This window comes from Zea mays, chromosome 2 (assembly GCF_902167145.1).
Source record: "Zea mays cultivar B73 chromosome 2, Zm-B73-REFERENCE-NAM-5.0, whole genome shotgun sequence".
Lineage (NCBI taxonomy): Eukaryota > Viridiplantae > Streptophyta > Magnoliopsida > Poales > Poaceae > Zea > Zea mays.
Window position 1 is genome coordinate 187,654,280 of NC_050097.1, and position 27,635 is coordinate 187,681,914.

Genomic DNA, 27,635 nt, shown 5'->3' on the forward strand with positions numbered 1-27,635 from the left:
GAATCGAAAATAAAAATAAAAACATTTTTTAATTAAAGGAACAACCCTTAACCATCACCATTGTCTACTTATCGTCCTATCATTTTCACCAATTTTTTAACTGAATTCACGTGTTTTGTGACCGATGGTGAGATTTAAACTCGCACGCAACCTCCTATATCACTACACCACTATAGAACTTGTTCTATATTACGTTTTCCTTCCCCATGTATTATAACAAACCGAGAGTAAATTGATTATTTGATGCACTAAATGAATTTAAATGAAAATGTTGTCAACTGTAAAGTTACATAACTTTTTAATATCTACAAGTTTTATATTGATAGTTTCTTCTTCCAAGATCGTTTACAAAATTTGAATTTCGAATTTGAAAACTTCAAACATATTTTCTATGACAAGATGATTTCAAATCAAAAAATTGTTAATTATAAAGTTTCGTAACATTTTACGACCTACAACTTTTATTTTGGTGGTTTTTTCATCCGAGATCGTTTGAAAATTTCAAATTTTAAAATTCAAACAAAGTTTTTCATGACAAGATGATTTCAAACCAAAATGTTGTCAACTATAAAGTTTCATAACTTTTTAATACCTACAACTTTTATTTTGGTGGTTTTTCCGTTTGAAGTCGTTTTGAAAATTCAACTTTTAAATTTTTAAAATTCAGACGTAGTTTTCGTTGACAAGATGACTTCAAATCAAAATGTTGCTGACTAAAAAATTATATAACTTCTCAAGATCTAAAAGGTTATTTTAGTTTTTTAGTCATTTATTCATCCTACATGTTGGTTCTAACATTATTCACAAATCATATGCATCTCCCATGTAGTTTCATAAACTACGAGAGAGATATAGTTTTTATAAACAAATTTACTTTTATTTTGTGAAGAAATGACCAAAATAGAAATTATTATACAAATTTGTATTTGAAAACTTTTTATTTGAATTAATTTACTACTTCAAACTACGATTTTAAATTTACTTTGGCTAGTGTTGGAAAAAAACACTCGGCAAAACAATCGACAAAAAAGCTCTTTGCTAAATGTCAAAAATAAAACACTCGACAAAGAAACCCTTTGCCGAGTGTTTTTTTGCACTCGGCAAAGATCTTCTTCGCTAAGTGCCGAAAAAACATTCGGTAAATCATTTGGCACTCGGCAAAGAACCGGATTACGGTACTGTATCTGTCAGGAGCTAGCGCTGTGTATCTGCATGCAAAAAAACAAAAAACAAAAAAAAGGTGCCTTGTTGTGCCTCATGAGCAGTAATCCGTCCCAGCTTAAAATGGATGCAAAGATTATGTGCTCCTGAAAAAAAAAGGTGGGACGTTTTAGCCTAAGGCTCACTCCAACAGGAGGCATGCAAATCCCGCAGCCATATGTACTTTTGGCTGGTGTCTGTAGTTTATCTGTCTAGCCATACGTTAGATCTTTCCAACAGCACAGCCATCCATACGTTCAGCTGAAATGGAGTAGACACTGAGGCCCAGTGGTCAGTCAAGAATGAAGAATTTAGCTGTCGGTCACAATACCAGCCAATATAGCTTTTCTCTCTCCTGCCTTCCATTTTGCATGGCCCGTTTAGCTGCTCTGTTGGAAGAAGGATTGCACTGCTACAGTTGCTCTAGGGCACCTATTTTAGCTTTGCCTAGCCGGATGGTTGCTCCGTTGGAGTGAGCCTTAGAATATGTTTGGTTGGCTTTTGTCTTTTATACTTAAAATTCAAAAATTAACATGGTATAAAACTGAAAGCATTTTGGATCTGTTTTTAGCGGCTTTTTGATGAAGCTGAAAATATATATGAAATGATTTTTTTGCGACTTTTAATGGTTTTTCTATAAAACGGTTTTTAGCTTTTCAGCTATTCATAACCTACATCAACTTTTTTTCACAGCTCACGATCCACAACAGTTTTCTTCACAGCTACGCTCTAACCAAATAGACTCTTTTCGCAGAGGGTTCAAGAACTTTCCAGCAGCTTGCGCTAAGATGAAAACCGATTGATATCGCTGTTATCCAGAAGATGCGTAGAGTTATACGCTACTAGTACACTAGTTTTACTGTTTTAGTGTGTTGTTGAGCTCTAAAAAGAGCAGTGCGGACGGTCCGCCCCCAAAGCCGGACGGTCCGCGGTCCGGACAGTCCGCGGTGGTGGCGTAGACGGTCCGCGCGTGCGTAGAGTCAGTTAGGGTTCCTAGTTTCTCGCAGGATTTGTTACCTAAAACCGTGGGATTAACTCGGAAATCAGTTTGAAGCGGATCCAGACCTCCCCCTTTATATAGATGAAGGGCTACGGCCGATTGAACCCCCGAACAATCGATCAAATCCAGTCTATTACTCGTTTTTACCTTATGCATTAGGAGTAGTTCTAGTCTAGTTCTAGTTTAGCCCTAGTTTAGTATTCCAATCCCCAAATTCTCCGCTTCTCTTCGACTCTATGTCGATTAGAGGAGTCTAGGTCGGCCTGCCGAGCCTAGACAACTCCTAGGATCTCTCCTCCCCGACGGGGTCCCTCCCGGGAGCGAGATCCAGGCGCCGCCGGCGATCCTCCGCCGCCCCTGCGCACGTGCGGACCGTCCGGCCCCAGGGCGCGGACCGTCCGGCCGTCAGGCAGGGAACCCGGGCTCCTGTACCAGGTCGCGGACCGTCCGGCCCTGTGTCGCGGACCGTCCGCGCCTGACCAGAGAGCACCTCCGCCTCACGCCAGGTCGCGGACCGTCTGGCCCCTAACCGCGGACCGTCCGCGCATGTGCAGAGAGCACCGCCGCCGGTTCTTGTTGAGTGATTGACGCCTCCAAAAAGGTGTCAACATACTTTTTGGCGACCCCGCTGGGGATTAGGTGTCTAGATCTGCTAAAAATCGGCCCATAAATGGCCGGTTCTAAGGATCACACCAAGATCTCCACTACCAACATCATCAAGCCGACCATGGAGGCGCTCCCGGCTGATGACCAAAGGCCCTTTGAAGACCTCGTAATGCGCGATGAGAAGGAGGTGATGCGGCAATGGAACGAACAACGCGACAAGGAAGAGGCGGAACTGTTGCATAAACTCTCCGAATGGCGCAAGGAGGCGGCGGACAAGTACTTGTCACACTTCACGGTAGATCGCCACCAGAAGATCGTCCGTCAAGGGGAGATCGATATGGAATCTCTCCTACCTCCACTTTAGGGTCCCGCTGTAAGTACTCCAGACCTATCTCTTACGACTTTCATGGATCAACGAGGAGATCAATTAAAGCAATATGTAGATGAATCTATTAAAATGCATTTACGTGCATACGAGAAATCAGCTGCTCCTAACTTTCCATCGCGAGAGTCTAATACAGTGCCACCCACGTCAAACACATCGGCTATAAACGGGTCACCCTTGACCCAGCCATCATATGGTATGCCGATGCACGCTTTCGTGTCACCATCACAGCCGCAACCACTAGGCACGCGGCAGGTACTGGACGCGACCGGACCGTCCGAGCATTATCTCAGACAGTCCGGTTATACCGCGGACCGTCCGGCGTATTTCGCCGGACCGTCCGACCAGATGTTGGCCCGCACACAAAACACTCAGGTCGCACCGTACATGGCCGGACCATCAGGGTACAACCCTGAACACTTCCGCCCCATCACGGACCGTCCGGTGCATCACGCCGGACCGTCCGGACATGTTGCGGACCGTCCGCCATCTTACGTCGGACCGTCCGGGTATGGCATGAACCGGCCGACGTATTACGCTGGACCATCCGACTCTACACGAGTCCATGCGCAGACTGCCCAAGTCGCGCCATATATGGCCGATCCGTCCGGGTACAGCCCTGGACCATTCGGCCCGATCGCGGACCGTCCAGTTCTTTACGACAGACGGTCTGGGTACGAGACTACCCACGTAGCACCATATACGGCTGAACAATCCGGATATACCTTCGAACCATTTGGCCAGGTCGCGGACCATTCGGCCTCTTACGCCGGACCGTCCGGATATGCATACGCAGAGCCGAGAGCTGCGCAATACGCACAGTTCCCACATTCATCGCAGCAACATTATGGTGCCCCACCAGCAACACATTATAATCATGCCATACCACCTCATGGACATAGGGCTGAATACTATTTGGCCACAAGAGAGCCTGAGGGGTATAGGGCAGGAGCTGGTGATATTAATAGGACACCTAACACACACCTCAAACATCCCGAGGAGGAAAGCCGACAGAGTAATGTCAGGCAACCTGAAATCTCCACCCACAAACTCAATGGATGGTCGCCAGACATGGCGGAGAGGGTCAGAGACGAGGTAGCCGGGATGTTCAGGGACAAACTCAGTGTTAGTGTGTCAGGTACAGGGCAATCGTATCGGAAGCCTTATAGCCACCGATTCGACACTGTGCCATATCCACAGGGAACTAGAATACCAGACTTCTCTAAGTTTTCTGGTGAAGGTGGGAAAAGCACACACGAACATATAAGCCAATTCATAGCACACTTGGGAGAATTGGCTGATGGGGAAGCCTACCGCGTTTGTTTATTCTCGTTGTCCCTTACTGATACTGCATTTGCATGGTACGCAGCTTTGCCACCAAACTCTATTAACTCTTGGGAAGAATTAGAGCAGAAATTTCATGAACACTTCTTCTCAGGAGAACATGAGTTAGAATTGGCTGACTTAGCTTCAGTCCGACAGGGGCCTGAAGAATCGGTTAATGACTATATCCGGAGATTCCGGGACACTAGAAACCGATGCTTTCAGATTCATGTCGCAGAAAAACAACTGACAGGGCTAGCTTTCAATGGGTTGCGACCCTACTTAAAAGAAAAATTAGATGGCACCCAATTCTTTTCGCTAGTGCACTTACACCAGCGGGCTATGACCTGTGAAAGCCGAAGTAAGGAAACATCAAAATCGGCTAGCCATAAGATGCATCTAGTGGGATACGATAATTCAGACGATGAATCCACGGATGTATACACCGCCGAACTAGTTTGGCCAGGACTGGCTAAACCTTCAGCGTGTTCTGCTTTACAGTCGATTCAAAAGAATCGACAAGAAGAAGTTAAGTTTAATTTTAATGTTGCCAAATGCGATAAAATATTTGACGAGTTACTGAAAACGGCAACATTAAATTAACTCATACTATTCCTCCTCCTGATGAATTAAAGAGGCGTGCTTATTGTAAGTGGCATAATTCCTTTTCTCATGCCACCAATGATTGTAATGTTTTTCGTCGACAGATACAATCGGCCATAAATGAGGGTCGATTGGCTTTTCAGGAGATGCAAGTAGACACACAACCCTTTCCTGTTAATACAATAGAACTCACATGCAAAAAGGTCTTGGTTCGGCCCGAAATGGTCGATAAAGGCGAAGGCAAGGGCATCGTCATCAGCAATCCTTGCATGTCAGATATATCACAAAAGGAGATTGCTCGAAAGGCTTCGGACGAGAAGGCTAAAAGGTCCGAAGACGCCGGGGGGCAGGCACAGTTAATGAACCAAACACATCAGCCTAGCCCCAGTATCGTAGATGGTCCGGCACCTACGTGCAGACAATCCGGTGCTCAGACAAACGGTCCGGCTAACTCAGCCGGACAGTCCACCTATGACCAAAGGCATCAACCTCTACACAAAGCAAGGAAAAAGACGCAAGGTCAAAGCACATATAATCGGCTGATCAAAGCCGATCCTACTTTTGATCAGTTGCTCTTCAAAAATACTAGCAAAAAGACTGTTCCACGTGATCGGTCAACAAAGAAACCTCGGTCACCTGCTAAATCAAAACGGTCAAACAAAACGACCCGAAAGGCGACACAACAAGCATCGGCTATTCATTCTATGAGACCAGGGTGCTTTCCACCTATTTACTCATCGTCGGTATATTATCCTGTTCAAACATGGAATGGCACGATAATGAATCCATGGTACATGTATAGTCACTTCGTCTATCTAGACTGGGGGGCACCTCCATTCTATTCCTTTTGATCCATTGATCAAATGGTCATGGCCGAGAAAGATACAATCCGAAACGGCCTTTATATTGGTGCTTTATTGAATAATCTCCATATCGAAAGGCCGGTGACCTACATCAGGTTTAGTTCATATGCTTTTGGTTCGTCAACCTTCACCAAAAGGCAGGGGGCATATGTTGAGCTCTAAAAAGAGCAGTGCGGACGGTCCGCCCCCGAAGTCGGACGGTCCGCGGTGGTGGCGCGGACGGTCCGCGCGTGCGCAGAGTCAGTTAGGGTTCCTAGTTTCTCGCGGGATTTGTTACCTAAAACCGTGGGATTAACTCGGAAATCAGTTTGAAGCGGATCCAGACCTCCCCCTTTATATAGATGAAGGGCTACGGCCGATTGAACCCCCGAACAATCGATCAAATCCAGTCTATTACTCGTTTTTACCTTATGCATTAGGAGTAGTTCTAGTCTAGTTCTAGTTTAGCCCTAGTTTAGTATTCCAATCCCCAAATTCTCCGCTTCTCTTCGACTCTATGTCGATTAGAGGAGTCTAGGTCGGCCTGCCGAGCCTAGACAACTCCTAGGATCTCTCCTCCTCGACGGGGTCCCTCCCGGGAGCGAGATCCAGGCGCCGCCGGCAATCCTCCACCGCCCCTGCGCACGTGCGGACCGTCCGGCCCTAGGGCGCGGACCGTCCGGCCGTCAGACAGGGAACCCGGGCTCCTGTACCAGGTCGCGGACCGTCCGCGCCTGACCAGAGAGCACCTCCGCCTCACGCCAGGTCGCGGACCGTCCGGCCCCTAGCCGCGGATCGTCCACGCCTGTGCAGAGAGCACCGCCGCCGGTTCTTGTTGAGTGATTGACGGCTCTAAAAAAGGTGTCAACAGGTGTCTCTTCCTATCTACCGCGCGGACGGACCACATCCATGCCGCTCCGCAGGCAACGCGCCGCGCATGCCTGTCCCGGCCCGGCCGCACCGCCCACGCCGGCTCAGTCCTGTAAAAGTTGTCTCTTTTGTGATCTGGAACACGCCGTGTCGCCGCCAAGCTCGAGTCCTACATGGAGCCCTGCTCGTCGCCGCCAAGCTCGAGTCTATGGAGCGCGTCAAGGACAGGTACGCGCTCCTCAAAGAGCTCTCTCGTCACCCTTGTTGCTGTAGCACGGATTTGGTGCATGAGTGAGTACATTTTAACTTGCCAAAGTATTTTAGCTTTTCTCCTTATTGTTTCACTGGAACGAAGTTCAGTTCTTCCTTCTACCTTAGTCAGTCCAGTATATATCTCGACCTTAAAACTCGTACGTGTCTGCTTGCTTGTTGTATTTGTGCAGGATTTGGTTATGTCTTCTTTTATAATGGAGCGGGGAGGGAATTAGCTTGGGTTCCTATATTGTAATGGCTGTCAATAGAACAGACACATCTCGTTTCCCCCCATTATTTTTTCACGTTGTGCTGCACTCACTATTATACACTGGAAACTCGTTCGGTGGCATCTGACAAGTTTTTGGATGAGCAGAGGATAGTTTGGATTCGGAAAACGGATTAAACGATAAAGTGCCTTCCTTATTTGTCCTTGTATGAAACAGGACGGCTACCTTCATTTCTATTGTTTACGGCCCCAGAGACTGGCTGGAGTTCCATTTCTTGATTGCATGAACGCGGAGACCTGGAATACCAAGAACAGTGACGATTAGGAGACTGATGTGATTTTTAAACACAGAAAATCTAACATTTTGATTCTTCACTGACGACAGTTTTGGATTAATTTTTTTTTAAAAAAATCTATCTGGTTTTGCTTGTGCATACTGAACCACAACCACTTGCAAATTACAGCGCAACGGAAACATGTGAATTCCTAGCGAATAACATTGCTCACCTCTGGCGAAGACTCGATCTGCTTGCACCAAGCTGGGACGCAGTTGCAGTAGCAGGGGAGTATCCAACGTCCTCGCGTTGCGATGTTGAAGCACACATCTTGCAGAAGAGCAAAAAAAAACAGAAACGAACTGTCAGAATAGGATAGCAAAAGGCGAAAACGATGGCCACCCTGCTCGCTTTATGGAAGTTTCAGAGAGTAACGCGCTCACATTCTGACGAAATGGGGCCGTCTGCTCCGGTGCGCGAATTTGACCGTAGGTTTTATGTCTTCGCTCGCTCTTTAGAGCTCTCATGCATTTGAATAGGCAGCACATGAGAACACAGCCCTGGCATAGCATTACCACGATCCCGGCCGCCGCCAGCCATCTGAACACTGAAAAAGAAAAAAACAATCGCAGCAACAGACTGAAATATGAGCTCCACGCTACAGGGAGTTTCAGTCTCCTGCCCAGGAGGAGAGGAACACATCACCAGTTCTTGTACTTACAGATAGCTCGCCTTGAGCTCACGTGTCCTAGGGCGCCTGCAACGACTGGAAGTGGAACTAGGCGAATGGTCTTGGCGGTGGATAGCGGCATCGTCATCCTCTCCGAGCAGTCAGGGTAGCATCCATGGTTTGCCTGGTCGTTCACAGCGATGGACAAGGTCGTTCCATGCGTCGGACCCTGCAATAAGCAATTTTAGAGAAAAGTAGCGAGCAGATGTGAGAAAACGAACAGCTGGCATGAGAGATCCGACGAGGGTTCAGCTGGATTCTACTTGGTAATAACGCAGCTGCCGCATTGCCCTGTTGCAGTCCCGGACGCTCCCACGGAACCTGATGGCGGTTCCTCTCACTATGAAGCGATTCGCGATGGTCACGTACGTCTGAACCGGCTGCCAGCAGCTACCGGCTTCGGTCTTCATCGACGCCGCGGCAATGACGCTGGACGGCAAGGTCACGGTTAGCGTCCCCTCCAGGACTTCTAGCGAGAGCACTAGGAAAAAGGAGGACTTCTTCCCTGCGATTGATTTTTTTTTCCTTTCTTCAGACAGTGCATAATTAAAGTATTAAACAACACCATGAACGGTCTAGAATAGAAGGATTGATATGTACCTGGGAAATTGTAAATATCAGGGTCAACAATGGAAAATTCAAATGTATCCCTGTTCTTATCAAATATTCTATACCCTTCCCATGATTCGTTCCCACTCAGCAAAATCGAACTTGGAGCAAGTATCACCGAAGGGTCATTGATTGGCTCGACGAATGTTGGGAACTGGGTTCTTCGCACACCGTTTCTGCTCGAGGCATTTAGCGCTACGACATCGTCTCCGTGGAAGTCTTCGTTCCTGCGCGGATCGTACCACCATACGCAAACGAAAACGGCAAGATCTTAGTAAAAAAAAAAAGAACCAGGGGAGAGTCAGGATCTTGGATTAGTACCCAGTGTACAGCAGAGAGTCTAGTGCACCATTCACCGCTTCTACAGTTCCTTGTAACACCAGGTCCTTGCCACCTCTGCTGCTGATTGAAAGTACATCTTCTGAAAACTGTCCAAGTTTAATTCTCACTGGATCAAAAGACACGCTCCCGGACTGTGCTGTCACCGTGACAGATATATTTTCTGTCGTATCTGAATACACCATTTTCATCCCCGGGAATCCACTGCCAAGAACATACACGCATTTGATTACTTTAGAAAGAGAACAAAAGAGGTGAGGTTAATCTTAAGTATGCAATGTCTTCTGTAAATCATGTATATGATCGTGCAAAACACTTTTTTTTGCACCGTAGATTGTATAGTTCACAGAATAAAGTTTGAAACAACAAATGAGATATACGATAGCATGTGTAAGCTGCTGAAGACAGCCTTAGGTAAAAGACATTATGGCTTACCCAAAAAGTGGGCTGATTGTATCTTCAGTAACATGCAACTTCTCGGGTAAAGATACGAACTGAGGTGGTCTGCAGAGAACAGATATGAAGACCGTTGCAGTGACGACATTGTTATGCTCATCGCGTACTGTATACGAGAACGAGTCATTCCCAAAGAATCCTTGGAAAGGTGTGTAACGGTAGGTTTGGCCGAACTGCAGGACTGACCCGTGAAGTGGCTTCAGAGAAAAGGGATATCATTAACTTTACGCAAGATATGTTTGATGTGAAGTAATGAGAATATATATGTTTGATGTGGCCATCGCATGTTTCACGGCATTAACTTACAGAAGATGAGTTCGCTATCTCCGCTTTACTTCCTGCAATGCGGTCATTTGACAATACGTCGAAGGAAACGGATTCATCCTCCCACACCGAAACAGTGTCATTCTTAACATCTGAAAAGTACTCATCTGCAAAGAGATACAGTTCATCAGTACTCGACAAACATGCAGAGAAACTGGGAATGGTGGAAATATTTCGGTACATAACGAGACAGTCACAAACTAGAGCTTAATTATCTATCTCGTGTGACCATTTCCTTTTCTTCTATGTGCCGAGCCTTTTTCTGTACTGACTGAAAAATTACCTGCATGAACAGTGACCTCGAATGGACATGGAGGCAGCTGTTTGTCCTCAAAAAGAACGCATATGCCATATGAACCAAGGCCCCCTGCCGCATAATGACCAGTATATGATCCATCGCTGTTGTTGACAAATTCTTTTGCCACAAAACTCGTAGTCGTAGTTACAGGGGTTGTGGTACTTGCAGATGTCAGCCGAAATTTCAATTTTGACTTGGAAGACTCCACCGGGTTCATGAATGAGTCAACAAGTCGAACAACAACTTCGTTTTCAATTGACAGTCTTACTTTGGGGTCAAACTGGACAACCCTTGATAAAGATGTATTGATCGCAACTATAAAAAGGGCAGGTTATGGTACAGGAAGTTAAACATCAATCTATATATCAGATAGAAGCTGCATAAATTTCAATTTGTTTGATATTTCACTTGAATATAATCCATTTGGATCATCATACTACAATACTACATACAATACATGTGTAATAGCACCAGCGTATCGATATTGTAAGAATTACAATTGCATTACTATACAACAGTTGATTCATGCATTACATGAACGTGAAAAGATTGTTAAAGAAAAGGCACATAAGAAAGCTAACCAGACCTGGCAAAACTGTCATGGCATATGGATTTCCACCATTTAGCACTATGTTCCCACACAGTACCCAAATTTCATATTCCCCGGCGATTTGAGGAGTATATGAAACATTGAATTTACTGGTTTGCATATTTGAATTCCCAGCAATGATCTAATAACAGAAAGAATTTCAGTCATCAATGCCACTTAGCTGTACCAACCAAAATAAAGCAGAAGAATAGAGTACTTGCCTCCTGGTGGCCAGCGGGTCCTAAATTGACAAGAACTTTCTCCTCCATGAGGTTCGTCTCAGCAAATTTATTCAGCATTCAAGTCAAAAAGAATATCAGGATTCTTTCAAGAAAAATAGTTTTAGAATTCTTTCAAAAAAATAATTTTAGGATTAATAGAAGGCTGAACCGCTAAATTAGCATACAACTTACCATCTGGTTCTCTCACAGGTGATATGATCGGGTCTACGTATGATGTGGCATATTTACCCAAAATCTTCACTTGCAGCTTTGCAGTTTCAACTGGAGAAGGGATGTTGTAGAAATCCTTCAAGAAAACAGAAAAGGATGATGTTGAGCCAGCAATAGAGTTTGCCAAACCAGACCCATTTGCGAAACTTTTTGTTCCATCACAATATCCTGAAAGTAGCAGCACAGCAAAATCAGCCATGATCAGGAATGGAGCGTCCTGGTGAGCGAACTAAATAGTATAGTTGCGTACCAACAAAAACATCAAACGAGTGCACAGTGTTGGAAACCCTTTCGTTCAGTTTAGCATCAAAAACCTTGAGGAAAAATTGTCCACGCTCCACGACATTAAAAGAAAGGAGCTGCACTCCATCACCTACTGCTTCCATCGCGAGATCTACTATTGGAATGGATAAATTTGTGGCTTTGTCAACTACTTGAGCATCGAATGGATGAATTTCAGGAACAATATTTCCAAAGGAATCTCTCTGATATATGAACATCTCCAGCTTGGAAGATAGCTGCAAAGTGTTGATTCCATGCTTCCAGCTGCATGTGCTTCTTGCTATGTTAAGGAAACCTGCATATGTAAAATATATACATCGACGGATCATTAAAATTTCCATAAAAATGCACAAATATCCTGATATCCATTAGGAGTAGGACGGGAAACGAGCCGAGCCTCAACTCGGTGACTGAACGAGTTGACCTCGGCTTGTCCATTTGGCGAGCTGGAGAAAGAGGCTCGGCTCTTCTCGCGAGCCATTTCCTATTCCTTATTGTTACATTATTTAATGAATTAACATTATATAATAATTTGAAATATGAAATCATCATTCAATATTCTAATTAATTTAAATTATAAATTGTATATATTCATCATCAAAGACTAAAAATTTTAAAAATGAGTTGTTATCAATAAAATTATCTAATATTCATCACTAGTCTATAAATTGATTAATTTGGTGCTGCTTGCTGAAAAAGCGAACTCGTCTCGGCTTGTTCGAAGCTCGCGAGCTGCTTCGAACCAAGCCGAGCCGGCTTGCGAGCCTCTTGCACATTAAATCAATGAATAGTATTTTGATGAAATACATCAAGGGAAACATTGCTAGGAGACGGCCAAGATTCTAATGAAACTATCAAGTCGCTGCATCAGCATATTCAACCTGGACGCACTCATGCACAAAAGCCGTTCACAGGTTCTGTTGGGTGAGCATTCAATCAAGTACGTTGATATATACCTGGATCCACTGTGAGCATTAGAGGCGAATCACGTAGCTCCCTATCATTCCCGTAAACATGCACCAAGAAGTCGCCTGCAACATTCGTTCTGAACTCGAGGCCGATGCGTCCATCTGCAATCCACCCGTTGTAGTAAAAATTCAAGAGCTCCACGGCAGAGCCGTTGGGGTAGGAGCCCGAGACCCTGAAGTAGCCAGGCATGTCGGGCCCGCGCGCGATGCCGTTGCCGAAGGTGTCCCGAGGGAAGACGGACACGAACGCCCTGTAGCCCGCGACGACGCGGCGGTCGGCGAACGTCCACGACGCACGCGACGCGGACGGGTGCACGCCGGCCGCGGCGACCGTGAACGTGAGCGGCCACTCGGCGGGGACGAACCGCGGCTCGCCGATGAGCGCGGCGAACTTCCCGGCCCGCAGGGGCACGAAGGAGACGGTCCAGGAGGACGGGTCGTCGCCGATGTTGGCCACGACGTCGGTGACGTAGCTGCTGTTGCCTGGCTTGCCGTTGACCGACAGCGTGAAGGACAGCGTGGCGCGGACGGCGGCGGCCGCCTGGTGGTCCAGGGACATGACCCGGATGGCCGCGGTGTCGCCGGCGGTGTACTCCCGCTTGTTCCCGAGCCAGCCGAACATGAAGGCCGGCTCGGGGGCCTGCACTTGCTGGGCCTGGGAGGTGGGCGGTTGCTGCACCGTAGAGGCGAGCAACAGAGACAAGCAGAGAAGCAGATAGAGCGGCGGCGGCGGCGACGGCGACGACGACAGGGCTGAACGCCGGGAGGTCGCGGCGGGGTTGGCCATGGCCCGGTCGATCGTTTGATCTCCGGGACGTGGTACGTAGGCCTGCGTCGTGTTGCCGGAGACAGCGGTCGACAAGGGAAGCAAGGGTGGAGGACGGGGTGATTAGCGAGAACTTCCAAGTGATATAACCCCCAACCCAAGTGAGATATAACCGTTCCACATCAACTTAAATCTCTATTATTGGGCCACGTCGTCCATCACGTTGCTGTTGCAGTTCACATACATGCGAACCGGGCGCAACTGCCTATATGCCTGTTGCCTGGGTAGCAGTGATTTTAAGTCGTCCGGGTTTTTTTTTTTTTTTTTTTGCAACGAATTAGTCGCAGTTTTGAACCGTGGATGATTTAAATAAAAAAAAACCTGGACAAGTAATCACAAGGGACGAAAGGTTTATGGGCGTCATTTCAAGTAAGTTAGTCACTTTCTTATGAGTTTTTAATTGTACTTAGACAAGTAAATCACTCTACTCATTATAATCATTTTTTTGTAAGCAGATTATATTTCTACGTAAAAAAATAGGGCAAGTCGGCCAACATCGTTTTATTGCGTCATAGACGATTTAGACGATCTGACGAACAACTTACTATCAATTAGTCGTATGAGTCGCTTTATCGATGTTAGAGATGGCAATGGGTAAATACCCAACGGGTATTACTACCCCATACTCATACCACGACAAAAAAATAACCTCACCATGTCACCCATATACACTGGTGGGTATGGATTTACCCCCATACCCATACCCACGTGGGTATGGGTCACCCATCGGGTTACCCGTACCCACAAAAATTAAACATCTATCAAAATATTATATTATACAAATATAAAGTATATCCATCTAAATACCATTACAAAATTTCTAGCATCATTTAACCATCCATTCAACACACATAAGGTGAATTACATGTTCTATTACATGGTCATTAAATTGTCGTTAAGCCTTCTATGACATAATGGCTTAAAAGGTTATTAAATAGTAAAAAAGATGGATGACTAAAGTCTAAGTTCATGTTTAAGCTAAGTTTATATTGGATATATTTATACCCACGGGTTAACGGGTATGGGTGAAGGTGGAACATTCTAATACTCGTTTACCCATTGAGTGAAGATTTTTGCCCAATAACAGACTCACGGATAGAATATTTAGCCCACATACATACTCTAATGGAGTAAATACCCATCAGGTATCGGGTCGTGGGTACCCATTACCATCTCTAATCGATGTTGTGACCACTTAAACCGACTCAACGACTTAAAAACATTATTGTGTAGTGGTGTGTCCACAACACAACCGCCCCTCCACACCCAGTCCCGGTCTAGTGTCACAACCTGTGGCCAGCTAGCCGACGGTGAGATCAAGCGCCACATGAGTAACACCAAACAAGAATAGGTTGGAGAAGGGGGTCTCGAAAACACGAGGACGAAGAAGCCTTCCATTCCAGCCTGTATATATCTGTGGAGTTCAATAAAATTGGATTTTTATAATTTATATTTTTTGATATTTAATATAGCTTTTTAAAGGTTCAATCGACATGGATATAAAAGAAGAGAAAATTCCCTCAGTGCCATCATAACCTATACCAATTCTCTATATGCCATCAAAAGTTATAAGTTTCCTTCGATGCCATTAGTTTAGATTCTAAATCCCTTCAAAGCTATCACCGTCACTGATGCCATCTACTACCGTTACTGGTTCATTTGGACCCACTCGTCATACTATAACCTCGTTCCTATACCTCTCTTTATTTATCTCCATGACTCGTGTACAGGAGGAAAAAAGGTGCGGCTTATACCTCTCTTTATTTATCTCCATGACTCGTGTACAGGAGGAAAAAAGGTGTGGCTGCTGCCCAACGGGTGCGCCAGAGCCGCCCTAGCTTCACGAGTCATGCATGCGGGCGTGATCGTCGCCCGTCTTGGCCTCACGTGTTCTCTTCCAAGCCAGTGTTGCGACAATGTCAGCTAACCACTATGTGGCAAGGCCACAGGTGTCGGTGAGCAAGTGGAGCGCGACCTCGAGCTACCCGAGAAGGGCGACATACTGTGGCAGGTCCCAGCGACGACCATGCGGTAGAGCAGTGGCGGCTCGAGGTTGTGCACAACGTCGAACACCTTAACACGACAGTCACTGAGCCCTCGCGGTCTATGTTGGGTCTCTGCTGCGGTGAGCACCTCCCGCGACATGCATTGGACGCACTGACGTCGCCATGGCCGAGAGGCACACCAGGATCCCGTCCAGCCTAGGCGTCGGCTCGTCGGCCAGCGCGCACGCTCGCTCTAGGCCGGTCCAGAGCACGCTCACTAGTTCGAGGCATGTGGACATGTGCAGGCCAAAAGGCACCAGTGATGTGGTGTCTTGAGTGCTTCAAATGGAGGAGGATGGCAAGGTTTGCTAGCTAGAAAATAATCCCAGCTCGTTTGTGTGCGTGTTGCTGTTGTTTGTGTCTGCTCCATCGTGTGGCGATTTGGGGCTGCGTTGGTTGCATGTGTAGGTGCTGCATCGTGTCTGTGTGTGTGCATGGAGATAGATGCTCCTACGTAAATTACGTGGAGTCTGTTAGGCAGTTCGTGCGTGTAGCCATAGAGACATGCAAAGGCATGAGTTCGCTATGTCTTCAGGTTCGCGCGGCATGCATTGCTAGCTAGCAACTGTCATAGCCTATTTAAATATCTATAAGAAGCACATGCAAGAAAATAGCAGAACTGCTATTGCAATTTGAGGGTCATTTTTTTTGGTCTCGTGTTGTGCTTCTTCTACATCTATCTATCTGTGTTCATGGCGTTCCTGCCAGCGAGTGAGTAAAGTGACTTAAATTTATTTGCTTGAGCAGGATCAGCGACCTTCAGTATGACAAGTAGGCCCAAATAAACCAGTAACGGTAGTAGATGGCAGCAGTGACGGTGATGGCATTAAAGGGATTTAAAAACTAAATTAATGGTATTGAAGGGAACTTATAATTTTTGATGGCATATAGAGAATTGGTATAGATTTTGATGGCATTGAGAGAATTTTCTCATAAAAGAAAAGGAGAAAAACAATCTAAGATGTCATAGGTCCGGTTTTAGAAGGTGATGAAAGAGTTATGCCAAGTTTGTAGTTGAGTGGAGAAAATCTGGTTTCGTGATAGTTGAGAGAGCTAAAATAAACTTTTTTTCTTAGTAGTTTGGTGACTTCAGCACAATGAGTAAGAGACTCTGGCCTCCAGCCTGCCAGAGTGCCAGGCCATAAACATGTTGTGATCCTGGGCTGGTGAGCCTGGTGTCCGTCAGGGTGTGGCCCAATACCTGATCAGGCCCAGCCAGCACCCATCTCAATCGCCGCGTGTACTGAACGGAACCACAACCCGCAACCCCCCCCCCCAACCCACACTATTAGACAATATTATCGTGCTGGTACTAGCGGCTAACCAGCGGCCGAGACACTACATTATAGTGTCTAATTATGTTGTGACAGCGACACTAACATCTAATAGTACCCGTGCCAGCATTTAATCTTAAGAGCTTAAAAAATAAGAAGATCTTTAAAATTATATATATATATATATATATAATTTTAAAACTTAATATAATGAATTTATTATGTTTAAAACCATAACAAATAACAATTTATAATCACATGTATATATCACAGGTATATATCACAATTGTATCTATATATCATAATCGCAGTCGTGCCTAATCATGTCGGCGACTTAATCGGGCCAACCTATCGTATCGAGATGGCGGCCTAAGTATGACACTAAACCTATGTCAAGCCGGCACTGTCACTGTCAGGGGCGAATCTAGGGGGGTTTATCGGGGTCAGCCGACCCCGATAAATTTTATAAATCCTTTAGTAAAATACTGTTAAAGTTCATAAAAATTTATATGATATAGCAAAGCTGCTCTTGATGACCCCGATCATATTATCGGCTAGATTCGCTACTGGTCACTGTGAGTGTAGCCATGCATTAGCACATACAACATTTTTTACTTTAAAACTATTTGGTTACATGTACTAGATTTTAGACCAGGGTCAGTGCGTGCAGATGAAGACCTCTGGCAAGGCTCCACCCATACGCAAACATCGAGCATAGGTGGATACATGCTAAGTGTTGTATTGTTGTACCCAAGCTCTAAGGATACATGAACTAAACACACGGTATATGAATCGCTCGTGCTGTGAAGAAGCACTATAAATTACGAGCTTACTGCCCACTAATTTAACTCGGCCCATTTTGTAATCTATATCATACCGTGGGAGTGGGACCTTCTTTCTTCTTGTCGCCCACAACTGCGACTGCGCGGAAATTCTCGCCTCGTCGTCAAAGGCCCGCCAAACTGTTGATTCGCTGCTCCATTTGTGCCTTCTCCGCTTGTCTCATACTCTCGTCTCATCTCGACTCAACGCAGCTGTCTCCACCCATGGCCGGCCGCGCCCGGCACCCGCCCTTCCGCCTTATGTTCTACCTCATCGGCCTGCTGGCCTCGCTCATCCCGGCCACGTCGCGGGCGCAGCCACCGGAGACGGTCACGGTGGGGCTCATCATCGACGCCGATTCGCCCGTCGGCAGGATCGCCAGCACCACCATCCCGATGGCGCTCGACGACTTCTACGCGGCCTTGCCCAACTCCTCAACGCGGGTCCAGATTCTGCAGCACGACTCCGGCGGGGACGTCGTCGCCGCCGCGTCCGCCGGTATGGACACGTGTCCCCCCCCCCCCCCATCCGCCCCCACTCCGTCGCCTCCGTTCCTGACGCCGGCCCGTCGCTCGCGTGCGTGCAGCGCTGCAGCTGATGACGACCCAGGGCGCGCGCGCCATCCTAGGGCCGCAGTCCTCCGTCGAGTCCGCCTTCGTCGCGGACCTCGCCACGCGCGCCGAGGTCCCCGTCGTGTCCTTCTCGGCGACCAGCCCCTCGGTGTCCCACTCCGAGGCGCGCTTCTTCGTGCGCGCCGCGCTCAGCGACGCCGCACAGGCGGAGGCCATCGCCGCGCTCGCCACCTACTTCGGCTGGCGACGCGTCGTGCCCATCTACCAGGACGACGACTACGGCGCGGCTTTCGTGCCGTTCCTCGTCGACGCGCTCACGGCGGTGCGCGCGGAGGTGCCCTACCGCTGCGCGCTGCCCTCCGGGGCGTCCAGGGACGCCGTCGCCGCCGCGATGTATCGCCTCGAGTCCGAACAGACGCGGGCCTTCGTGGTGCACGCGCGCCCGGCGCTCGCGGAGCTCGTGTTCGCCGCCGCGGTGGAGGCTGGGATGATGGCGGAGGGCTACGCGTGGGTCATCACCGACGGGCTCACGGGCCTCCTCGGCTCCATCCATCCGCCGCAGGGCGTCATCGGGCTCGCGCCCCACGTGCCGTCCACCGCGCGCCTGCGCGACGTCCGGAAGCGGTGGGCGCACAAGTTCATGCGCCAACACCGGGACGCCGATCTGGCTCAAGCCGAGATGGGCTGCTACGCGCTGTGGGCGTACGACGCCGCATGGGCCGTCGCGTCCGCCGCCGAGCGCCTTGTTAGCCCCGGTGACCAGCCATCGCTGCAGGGGCTTGTCGGCGGCAGGAGCGGCCCCACGGACTTCTCCGGGCTCGGAAAGTCGATGTCCGGGGCCAAGTTCCTCGCGGCAATAACCAGCACTACGTTCGAGGGCCTCGGCGGCAGGTTCGAGCTCATCAACGGCGAGCTGGCGGTGCCGGCCTTCCGGATCGTCAACATCATGGACGACGCCAGGGAGCGGGGCATCGGATTCTGGACGCGCAAGGGCGGACTGCACAGGCAACTGGGGCGCCGCGGGATCGCGTCGAACAGCGGGCTCTTGCCGGTGATCTGGCCGGCGGACTCGACCGTCGTGCCGATTGGTTGGGTCCAGCCGACGAGCGGCCGGAAGCTGCAGGTGGCTGTGCTGGGGAGAGTCGACCCTGGCTATTGGCCGATCATGCACCTCGACGTCGACCCAGCTACAAACCGGACGGTAGCCGGTGGGTTCGTCATCGAGGTGTTCGAGGCGGCGGTGCGTCTGCTGCCCTACGCGCTGCCGTTCGAGTACGTGCTAGTGGGCTCCATGCGCTACGACACTCTAGTCGAGAGGGTCGGCAAAGGGGTAAGTGCAATATCAAATCTCCAAGCTGTTAATTTCTCTACATACTGCTATTCTGTTACTACTACTTATTACTACTCCTATATGTTTTACATTGCAAGATTGATATTTTATGATTTCTATAACAACGTCAACCAAACATTCGTGTTGAAATCTAGACATAGGAGTTCATTTCCTTCGCATGTCACAGCATGCTAAGGTTTTAAATTTGCTTTTATATATGTATAAAATAACCACCATCGATTTTGTCAATTGGAAAATAAGATCAACACAACAAACAAATCATATCTGATGTAATGTCGCCACTAAATTAAAGTTCATCTTGAGCCGTCAATGGTGTAGTGCCAATTACATGCATGCTTCTCAAATACAACTTTTTTAGATATACGAAGCACCAAAAAGCATTCTAATATAATACAGTAGAAAGAGTTATATTGGTGACCTCAGATAATCATGCTTTTCCCGTGGTTATATTGATGACCTCAGATCAGCAATAATCTAAACATATGAAAGCATTTCTCGTAGTAGTTACACACATTCCTCAGATAGATCATGCTTTTCACACACATATGATGTTTTTTTGTATTGGTGGCCAAAGATAAATATGTTAAAGGCCGACAAATTTAAATTCGTAAAATAAATTTAGGATTGGAGCCTAGAGTTAGTGACATTATTCCATTAAAAATAAATTTAATATCAAAGTCAACATATGCTCCATATATTGGATATTAAATTGGTAATAACAAATATTACACGTTATCTTAGCCAATATACCGAGAAAGTTGAGTTAAAAAGAGCTCGACCCTTTTTTTATAGCCCGCTCGGTCGGTCCTCCTCCTCCAGCTAGCGAGGTGGTACTATGTGAGAGCGTTGTAATGCATATAGCTTTCTGTCGTGTTTGATTTGGATGGTTTCTCATGGTCCATCTATGGTGTAACTAGACCTGATCATGGGCTACCCGACCAACACGACTCGACCCGTCGAAAAAACCCAACCCGACCCGACCAATGCAACGGGCGGATATGGGCCATAATTTTTTACCCGCAATAAGGAGTCGTTTGGTTAGACCAAATGTAACCGGGCCCGATCAATGCAACGGACGGGTACGAACCATAATTCACAGCCGGGTACGAACCGTGATTTTTGACCCAAAACCCAACCCAACCCAAAAAAAACTCGATCCAAAGCCAAAAAAACCCGACCAACCGAAAAAATCTGACTCGACATGTTAAACAGGGAGGCATGGGCCGACCGACCCGTGCCAGGGAGGCATGGGCCGACCGACCCGTCACTAGGCACGGGTCGGGTATAGGTCGTAATAAATGGTCCACGATCCGATCTTAACCTGACCCGAGGCCGACCCGACCCGATGTTTGAACAAGTCTAGGTGTAACAACCCATTGTTAGACGAGAAGCCTGTGTGTGGATTTATGTCGTATTGGGCTTGGATAAATTATCACTACCCATTATGGTATAATGGTGCATAGTTAGGTGCGAAGCACAAGAGATAAACAGAACTACGTGCTTGGCACCGTGGCACGTGACACGCAAAATTGATGCTTTAAAGGAGAAGAGATATTGGATGCAAACATTTTGGCCACATATATAGTTTAGTACTATCAACATTCTTAAATATTTGTCAGTCACTAGTTCATTTTTGAACTAAAATGCGATAAATAAAAAAGAACAAAGTGAGTATAATATACACCCCTATAATATAAGCTTTAGAGCATCTCCAACAATGCCTCAAACTAGTGCCTCAAATTGAAATATAGGGCTCTACACAGGAAAAACTACTCCAACAGTGCCCTATTTCATAAAATTTTGTCAAAAAACTATAGAGCACTCTCTCAAGTGACTCAAATATACTACACCGTAGTGGGCTGCCCTATAGTCTAGATTTGGGGCTTTACTGTTGGAGCGGGGTGTTTTGTTGGTGCCCTAAATTCTATAAAATATACCTATTTTCAAATTATAGGGCATTTTTATAGGTCACGTTGTTGGAGATGCTCTTACAAAATGATGGGTCGATCGCCTTTGACCAGTCGCGAGTTGACTTAGTCTATAGATTTAACGGTTTGCACAGGAATTCTCATGGTCTGTGTTATTCGAAAGGAATTTAACCTGCAATTTACATCTATAGAGACTTTTCTTTTGTCTTATATATAAGAGCACGAGGCTTCGTTCCGTTGACCTCAGACTATTCCTTAGCACAGGACACATAGACTTTGTCCAAATACGTTCTTGCATTTAAAAATAAGCCCGTTTAAGTAAAATAGATTAAAAGATTGATTATAAACTAATAAGGGCTAATGGACTCTAACCACAAATTAGCAACTAATAGCTCTTATTAACATATCATCAGACTTTTTAATAGATATTTAAAAATATGGAGTAATTGTTAGCCCACTAGGGAAACTCTGCGGAGTGTAACACTAGGCAAAGATGCAATAATCTTGCGAAAATAGATTAAATGTAAGACTAGTTTTAGGTTAATAAGGGGTACTGAACTTTAACTACTAACTAGCTAAAATTAGCTTTTATTAGTGTAGAAATAGCTCACGTGTAATTTTTCTAATTAGTATTTAAAAATGTGGGCCAATTATTTGCCCCTTATTATATATATATATATATATTAAACAGGCCCTAAACACTGTACTAGTGAACTGTCCCTGATGTACTAATAATTGGACACCAGGACATATTATTTCTCAACTTCTCTTCATAGGGTGCTGTCAGTTGAAACTTCTCTGTCGCCGATCGATCGTACATTTTGACTCGGAATTCATTGACCGTTTGAATTGACTCGGAATAATGCATTTTGAATCGGACCAAACCAAGAGTTGCATACATATAAGAAGTTGACCGATTCTGTATAAGTTTCTTTTGTTTCAAAAAAAAACAACATTTAAGATTAATCAAGTCACATCGTTGTGGATGCAACCACGTCATCTATTAGCACTAGACTAGTCCACTTAAAGCATCATAAGCTAGTGATAGAATACTTAACACACGGTGTAACCATTGCTTTATTCTTCTGGGCATGTTTGGTTTGCTGCTTAACTTGCCACACTTTATCTAACTTTTCTGCCTAAAGTTAATTCTTTAATAATTTAGACGACTAACCTTAGACAAAGTGTGACACAGTTAGCCACGAACCAAACAGACCCGACGTACGTTGCGTACCATTGCATGCCCGTGGTCTATATAAAACAACCACACCAGACGCGTCACATTCCTCAATGTCGACCCTTTTGTATATTCTTCCTCCCTGACTACTACGTACACGGAAGAGTCCAATTCTCCCGGACACCGTCTGAGTTCAAGCCAGTAACCATGAGCAACTGCAGAGCAACACATGGTGGACCCCCAGCATTGTCTGCGAACCTCTGGAGTCTCTGGTCACTCTGAAATTGAGATTAACCAGCAAGTGTGTATCGCGCTGTTGATCCACATGCATGCTGTTTCTGTGACGCCGGCTGCTTGAAGTGTGAACCCATGCCCTTGCACCTGCCAATTTGTCGTAATATAGACGCTGGTTGGAATCAAATCATTATACACTGCACTGCTTAGTGACACTTAACAATAATAGTTTCAGTTAGAAACTTCTGTCTCGATCGAAAATCGTGAATGTACTTGCATGCCACACAGCTTATATATAAGTGATAATGTACTAGCATCCACGATATAGCAAGACGAGGGATCATAAGATTAATATCATAGAACCTATCAAGTTACCTGTAATGTCACTTATAAATGGTAAAACGGGTCACCTCTAGTTGCCCTTCCAGTACTATAGAGCAGAAAGACAAAACTAAACAAAAAAATATAACGAAGGATAAAAATGAAGAAGGTGACAAAACTAAGGGTATAAATTTAAATAGCCTAGGCTCCGTCCAAAGTATCCGAGCCAAGGATTTGCAAATCTGCGTTGTCTCTGTCAGTATTCTTTTATAACATGCTATATTTTAAATTTCATTCTACGAACAATGTGATCTACGGTACAAATCTCCCATTTTACTTAATCTGCTGCAGACATCTTAGTTCCTAACATAGCTGCACTGCATCGTGTCGCAGGAGTTCGACGCGGCGGTGGCGGACATCACCATCACGGCGAACCGGTCGCAGCACGTGGACTTCACGCTGCCGTACATGTCGTCGGGGATCTCCATGGTGGTGCCGATGCGCGACCAGCGGAGCAAGCGCGCCGCCTGGGTCTTCCTCAAGCCGCTCCGCTACGACCTCTGGCTCATCAGCTTCGCTTTCTTCGTCTTCACCGGCTTCGTGGTGTGGGCCATCGAGCACCGCAGCAACGAGGAGTTCCGTGGCCCCCCATCCTACCAGATCGGCACCCTCCTCTACTTCGGCTTTTCGACCCTCGTCTTTGCACACAGTAACTAATCTCTCTCTCTCTCTCTCTGCTAGCTCCGATTCTTCCAGTTTTGCATGCATTATTATTGAGCTGGGAATTGAATGTCCGGTGGAATGGTCGACGCAGGGGAGAACCTGAAGAGCAACCTGTCGCGGTTCGTTGTGGTGGTGTGGGTGTTCGTGGTGCTCATCCTGCAGTCCAGCTACACGGCTAGCCTGACGTCCATGCTGACGGTGCCGCAGCTTGAGCCGGCGATCGGGGACTTCGCCTCGCTGTGGCCGGGGACGGACAAGGTGGGGATCATGAACAACTCATTCATGCGGGAGGCCATGACCAAGACGGGCTTCCCCCAGTACAGGCTCAGGCCGTACCAGGCCACGCAGAGCTTCCACGAGGCGCTGCTCAACGGCACCATCGGCGCCATCGTCGACGAGACGCTCTACCTCAGGCTCTTCCTCAACTCCTACTGCGACAACTTCACACAGATCGCCCAGAGCAACAAGACCGGCGGCTTCGGCTTCGTAAGCGCCCTCCCCTCCCTGCCTGCTGCCGCACAACCGCTTGGTTTGCAGTGCGGCGCACCATTTCATTTATTTTTTTCGGCAACTGATAAATATGCATGGCCCATCGACCGAGCAGGCATTCCCCAAGGGGTCGCCGTACGTGGGGGACCTGTCGCGGGCGATCCTGAACCTCACGGAGAGCGACGAGCTGAGCTCGATCGAGCGCAAGTGGTTCGGCGACGCGGACGGCTGCGCGGCGCAGGGCAGCCCGTTCACGTCGGCCAGCCTCAGCTTCGACAGCTTCTGGGGCCTGTTCCTCATCACCGGCGCCACCTCCCTGTTCTGCTGCGCGCTGCACCTGCTCCTCTTCGTCGTGGCCAATCGCCGGCGGATCTGTGCGGCGCGCGTGCCCTGGAGAATCAGGCTCCGGGTCGTCCTCAAGCTCCTCGACGACAAGGACCTATCGTCGCACACGTTCAGGACCATCAAGGATGGCGGCGGGTCGGTGGCCGGTCGGAGCGCCGGCGCCCACGACGCGGGCGCCTCCCCGGCCGTCGCGCGCATCGCAGCCGGAAGCCCGCTCAGCGTGTCCAACCACACGTACGACATGAGCGAGTGGTCATTTGGTGCGCAGAGCCCGGCGCCTGCAGCTGCAGGTGAGATCGAGCTGGCTGGCGCCGGCGAGGCAGGGGAGGTGGCCTCAGCTCCCCCAACCCTCGCGGCGGCTCGCGGCTCCAGTGATCAAAGTGGCACAGTCGTCCATCAGGCCAGTAACTGATCAAGGTCTTCTCTGAGTGCTCTGGCAGGAAATGTACAGGTTGCTATCATACGTGTAGATTTGGGCCGTTTGGATCCCGTCATATTTAGAAGGAATTAAAATCTAGTTTGGGTAGGTTATTTAGCTTAGAGTTTAGCGTTCTATAGCTTTGCAAAGCTTAGACACAAAGTTACCTTAAATTCACGAAGGTGGTAGATGGAAATTAATTGTATAGATCTCTATACTATGAGTCTACACACTCTTCAACTCACTTCCCTATAGCACAAATACAACACATAAATAGTAAAATGTTGTAGCGGTCCTCAAACTTGTCACGCTGAGTCACTTATTCACTAAGCAAAACGAGCCTCTAACTTTGTCGGTCCGTACAAAACCGACCCAAACCGAATTTGCTCAAAATGGATACAACCTGACATGCCATGTGTTGAGCACCATTAGTGGCACTAGGCATGGCCGGACGGTCCGACCAGCGGACGGTCCGTGAATAGATTGGATCAGGCATAGTTAATTCCTTTTCCGCGCGAGTTTAGCCCTCTAGACCCACTGTTGGTGTTGGGAGACACCTAGGAATAGATCCAGACATCCACTCCTATATATATTAAGGAATACGATCGATTGCAGACACCAACAATCGATCAAACAATCAACATATCTTATGTTCTTTACATTTTGCCCTATGAGTAGACAATAACATAACATTCTCCCTCTAATCTTCACCTCTCTCCGGCTCTACATCGTTTAGAGGCGTCTTGGGTGGTCTGCTGATCCCAGGATAAACCCTAGGGTCTCTCCTCCCAGGCAGGGTCCCTACTAGGAGCGAGATCTAGGTGCTATTGGCGAACTTCGTCGCCTCTGCGCACGCTCGGATCGTCTGACCACCAGGCGCAGACCGTCCGGCTCATCGGCAGAAACCGTAGCCTTAGCGCTAGGTCGCTGACCGTTTGGCCCTCGGTTGTGGACTCTCCGCGCTTCCGCAGAGAGCACCGTCGCCGGTACACATCGCAGTGATTGACGTTCAGATCGGCACCAACAACATGTTAGAGTCACTTGCGTCCCCGGATTTGGTATGATTTGTCACTTGGGTCCTCGAACTTGACATGTTATGTCACTTGGGTCCCTGAATTTTTTATCAGTATGTTTCAACTTGGCACGCCATGTTGGCATCTTGTTTGAGCAAACCCGGTTTTAGACAAGTTTGCACATGCTAATAAAGTTAGAGGACCTGTTTTGCTGGTTATCTAAGTGACACAAGTGACGTATCAATGCAAAGTTTAAAAACCACTACTACATTTTACTCACATATAAATATTTTCCTTATATAACTAACTATAGTATATAAATATATTCTACATATAACTATATTAGACCTATTAATTTATATCTAAAATTATGATTACCAAAATGGAATTTAAATCTAAAGATACAAACGGGCCCAGTTCATGGATACTGTTAAATATGCATCTAGCTAGCTAGAGGTCACCCTTCTTACCCGTAACGTGTGTGAGATGGGTTGTTTAAGTAACAGGAAACCTAAAGTTTTACCCGTGTGATTTGTGCCTTCTCTCTCATAATATTTTCTTCCCAATCCAAAGACGTTATACTGCATTCTTTTCAACACCGGTCAGAATAGAGCATCTCTAAACAATGTCTTGAATCTTCTATCTTCTTTTTTTTAATCTTCTATCTTGTTTTCTTGGACTCTTTTGGTCCTGTGTCTTGGACTTGTGCTGAGTATTTGTAAGTCTTCTAGGAGTCGTTTTTGTCTTTTTTTTTGAAGAGTTGCATCCTTAAAGCCTAAGTCCAATCCACTTCGTATCCTGTGAACTACAACTATAAAACATTTCGAAACAATTAGTTCACTGACTTTGTTGTTCATCAAACACCAAAATCACTTATAAATGGGTCGGGGTCCATTTTTCTTACAGCCGACACGTATAAAAACAAAAAATAGGGTTTAATGTTGACTTCAAGAGATAATGAATATCCTTGTTGAAATAACCCTAAACCCTACTACTTTGAGTCACGACCGTAAACCCTAAATGATGTAAGCATTATGGACCGCAAGAAAAAATCATGGATAAACATCATTTTCTATATGTCAAGCTTGCCATTGTGGATAAGAAATGCAAGCTCTACAACAAAGATACATAAGAACAATACCACTAGTTGAATACTAAAAAATAATGGTATAATAAAGCTTCGGTTTCCAATCAAGGGGAGGACCGTGCATCATTGCTGCATGTGATGCACATGGCAGTGGCAAAGTGTCTAGTGTTGCTTTGGTAATAAGGGGCTTGACGGGCTCACAAATAAGAAATTCTTGAGAAAGACCGGATTTATGGGAGGAAACTTTAGTGCTGGTTCTAATGAAGAATGGATACAAAAGACATTTGGGCATGAGTTAAAAGTTCTGGTCGGGAACTAGAGTCAATTTTGTATCAATTCGTACAAAGGACCGATACTAAAAACTTCAAAAAAAACCCT

The 27,635-nt window shown here is 46.7% G+C and overlaps 2 protein-coding genes and 1 long non-coding RNA gene across 3 annotated transcripts; 2 read left to right on the plus strand and 1 right to left on the minus strand.

The window, feature by feature from the left end:
- The first annotated feature begins 6,857 nt into the window (after positions 1-6,857).
- On the plus strand, positions 6,858-7,547 carry LOC118476401 (uncharacterized). Its single transcript, XR_004856393.1, has 2 exons — positions 6,858-7,057; positions 7,273-7,547. It is a non-coding gene; the product is annotated as an uncharacterized lncRNA (long non-coding RNA).
- On the minus strand, positions 7,369-13,506 carry LOC103647443 (protein GAMETE EXPRESSED 2). The gene is made up of 15 exons (XM_008671984.3): positions 12,621-13,506; positions 11,633-11,959; positions 11,344-11,550; positions 11,152-11,171; positions 10,928-11,072; positions 10,327-10,656; positions 10,026-10,150; positions 9,699-9,916; positions 9,246-9,467; positions 8,916-9,151; positions 8,579-8,820; positions 8,307-8,484; positions 8,029-8,192; positions 7,818-7,915; positions 7,369-7,607 (listed from the first exon to the last, which is right to left on the minus strand). The coding sequence occupies exons 1-15, from the start codon at positions 13,417-13,419 to the stop codon at positions 7,505-7,507; spliced, it is 3,414 nt and encodes a 1,137-aa protein (XP_008670206.2). The 5' UTR covers positions 13,420-13,506; the 3' UTR covers positions 7,369-7,504.
- Positions 13,507-17,667: 4,161 nt separating this feature from the next.
- On the plus strand, positions 17,668-25,401 carry LOC103647444 (glutamate receptor 2.8). The gene is made up of 5 exons (XM_008671985.2): positions 17,668-18,097; positions 18,186-19,501; positions 23,576-23,891; positions 23,997-24,391; positions 24,510-25,401. The coding sequence occupies exons 1-5, from the start codon at positions 17,824-17,826 to the stop codon at positions 25,149-25,151; spliced, it is 2,943 nt and encodes a 980-aa protein (XP_008670207.1). The 5' UTR covers positions 17,668-17,823; the 3' UTR covers positions 25,152-25,401.
- The last annotated feature ends 2,234 nt before the right edge of the window (positions 25,402-27,635 follow it).

What these genes read in the sequence shown, in the direction of transcription:
- LOC103647444 (XM_008671985.2), top strand. Translation starts at nt 17,824, where the DNA reads ATGGCCGGCCGCGCCCGGCACCCGCCCTTCCGCCTTATGTTCTACCTC. An exon ending in TCGAGAGGGTCGGCAAAGGG is followed by an intron (nt 19,502 to 23,575) that starts GTAAGTGCAATA and finishes ATCGTGTCGCAG; the next exon opens with GAGTTCGACGCGGCGGTGGC. An exon ending in AGACCGGCGGCTTCGGCTTC is followed by an intron (nt 24,392 to 24,509) that starts GTAAGCGCCCTC and finishes TCGACCGAGCAG; the next exon opens with GCATTCCCCAAGGGGTCGCC.
- LOC103647443 (XM_008671984.3), bottom strand. Translation starts at nt 13,419, where the DNA reads ATGGCCAACCCCGCCGCGACCTCCCGGCGTTCAGCCCTGTCGTCGTCG. An exon ending in AATGCTCACAGTGGATCCAG is followed by an intron (nt 11,960 to 12,620) that starts GTATATATCAAC and finishes TTACATATGCAG; the next exon opens with GTTTCCTTAACATAGCAAGA. An exon ending in GAGCTCAAGGCGAGCTATCT is followed by an intron (nt 8,193 to 8,306) that starts GTAAGTACAAGA and finishes TTTCTTTTTCAG; the next exon opens with TGTTCAGATGGCTGGCGGCG.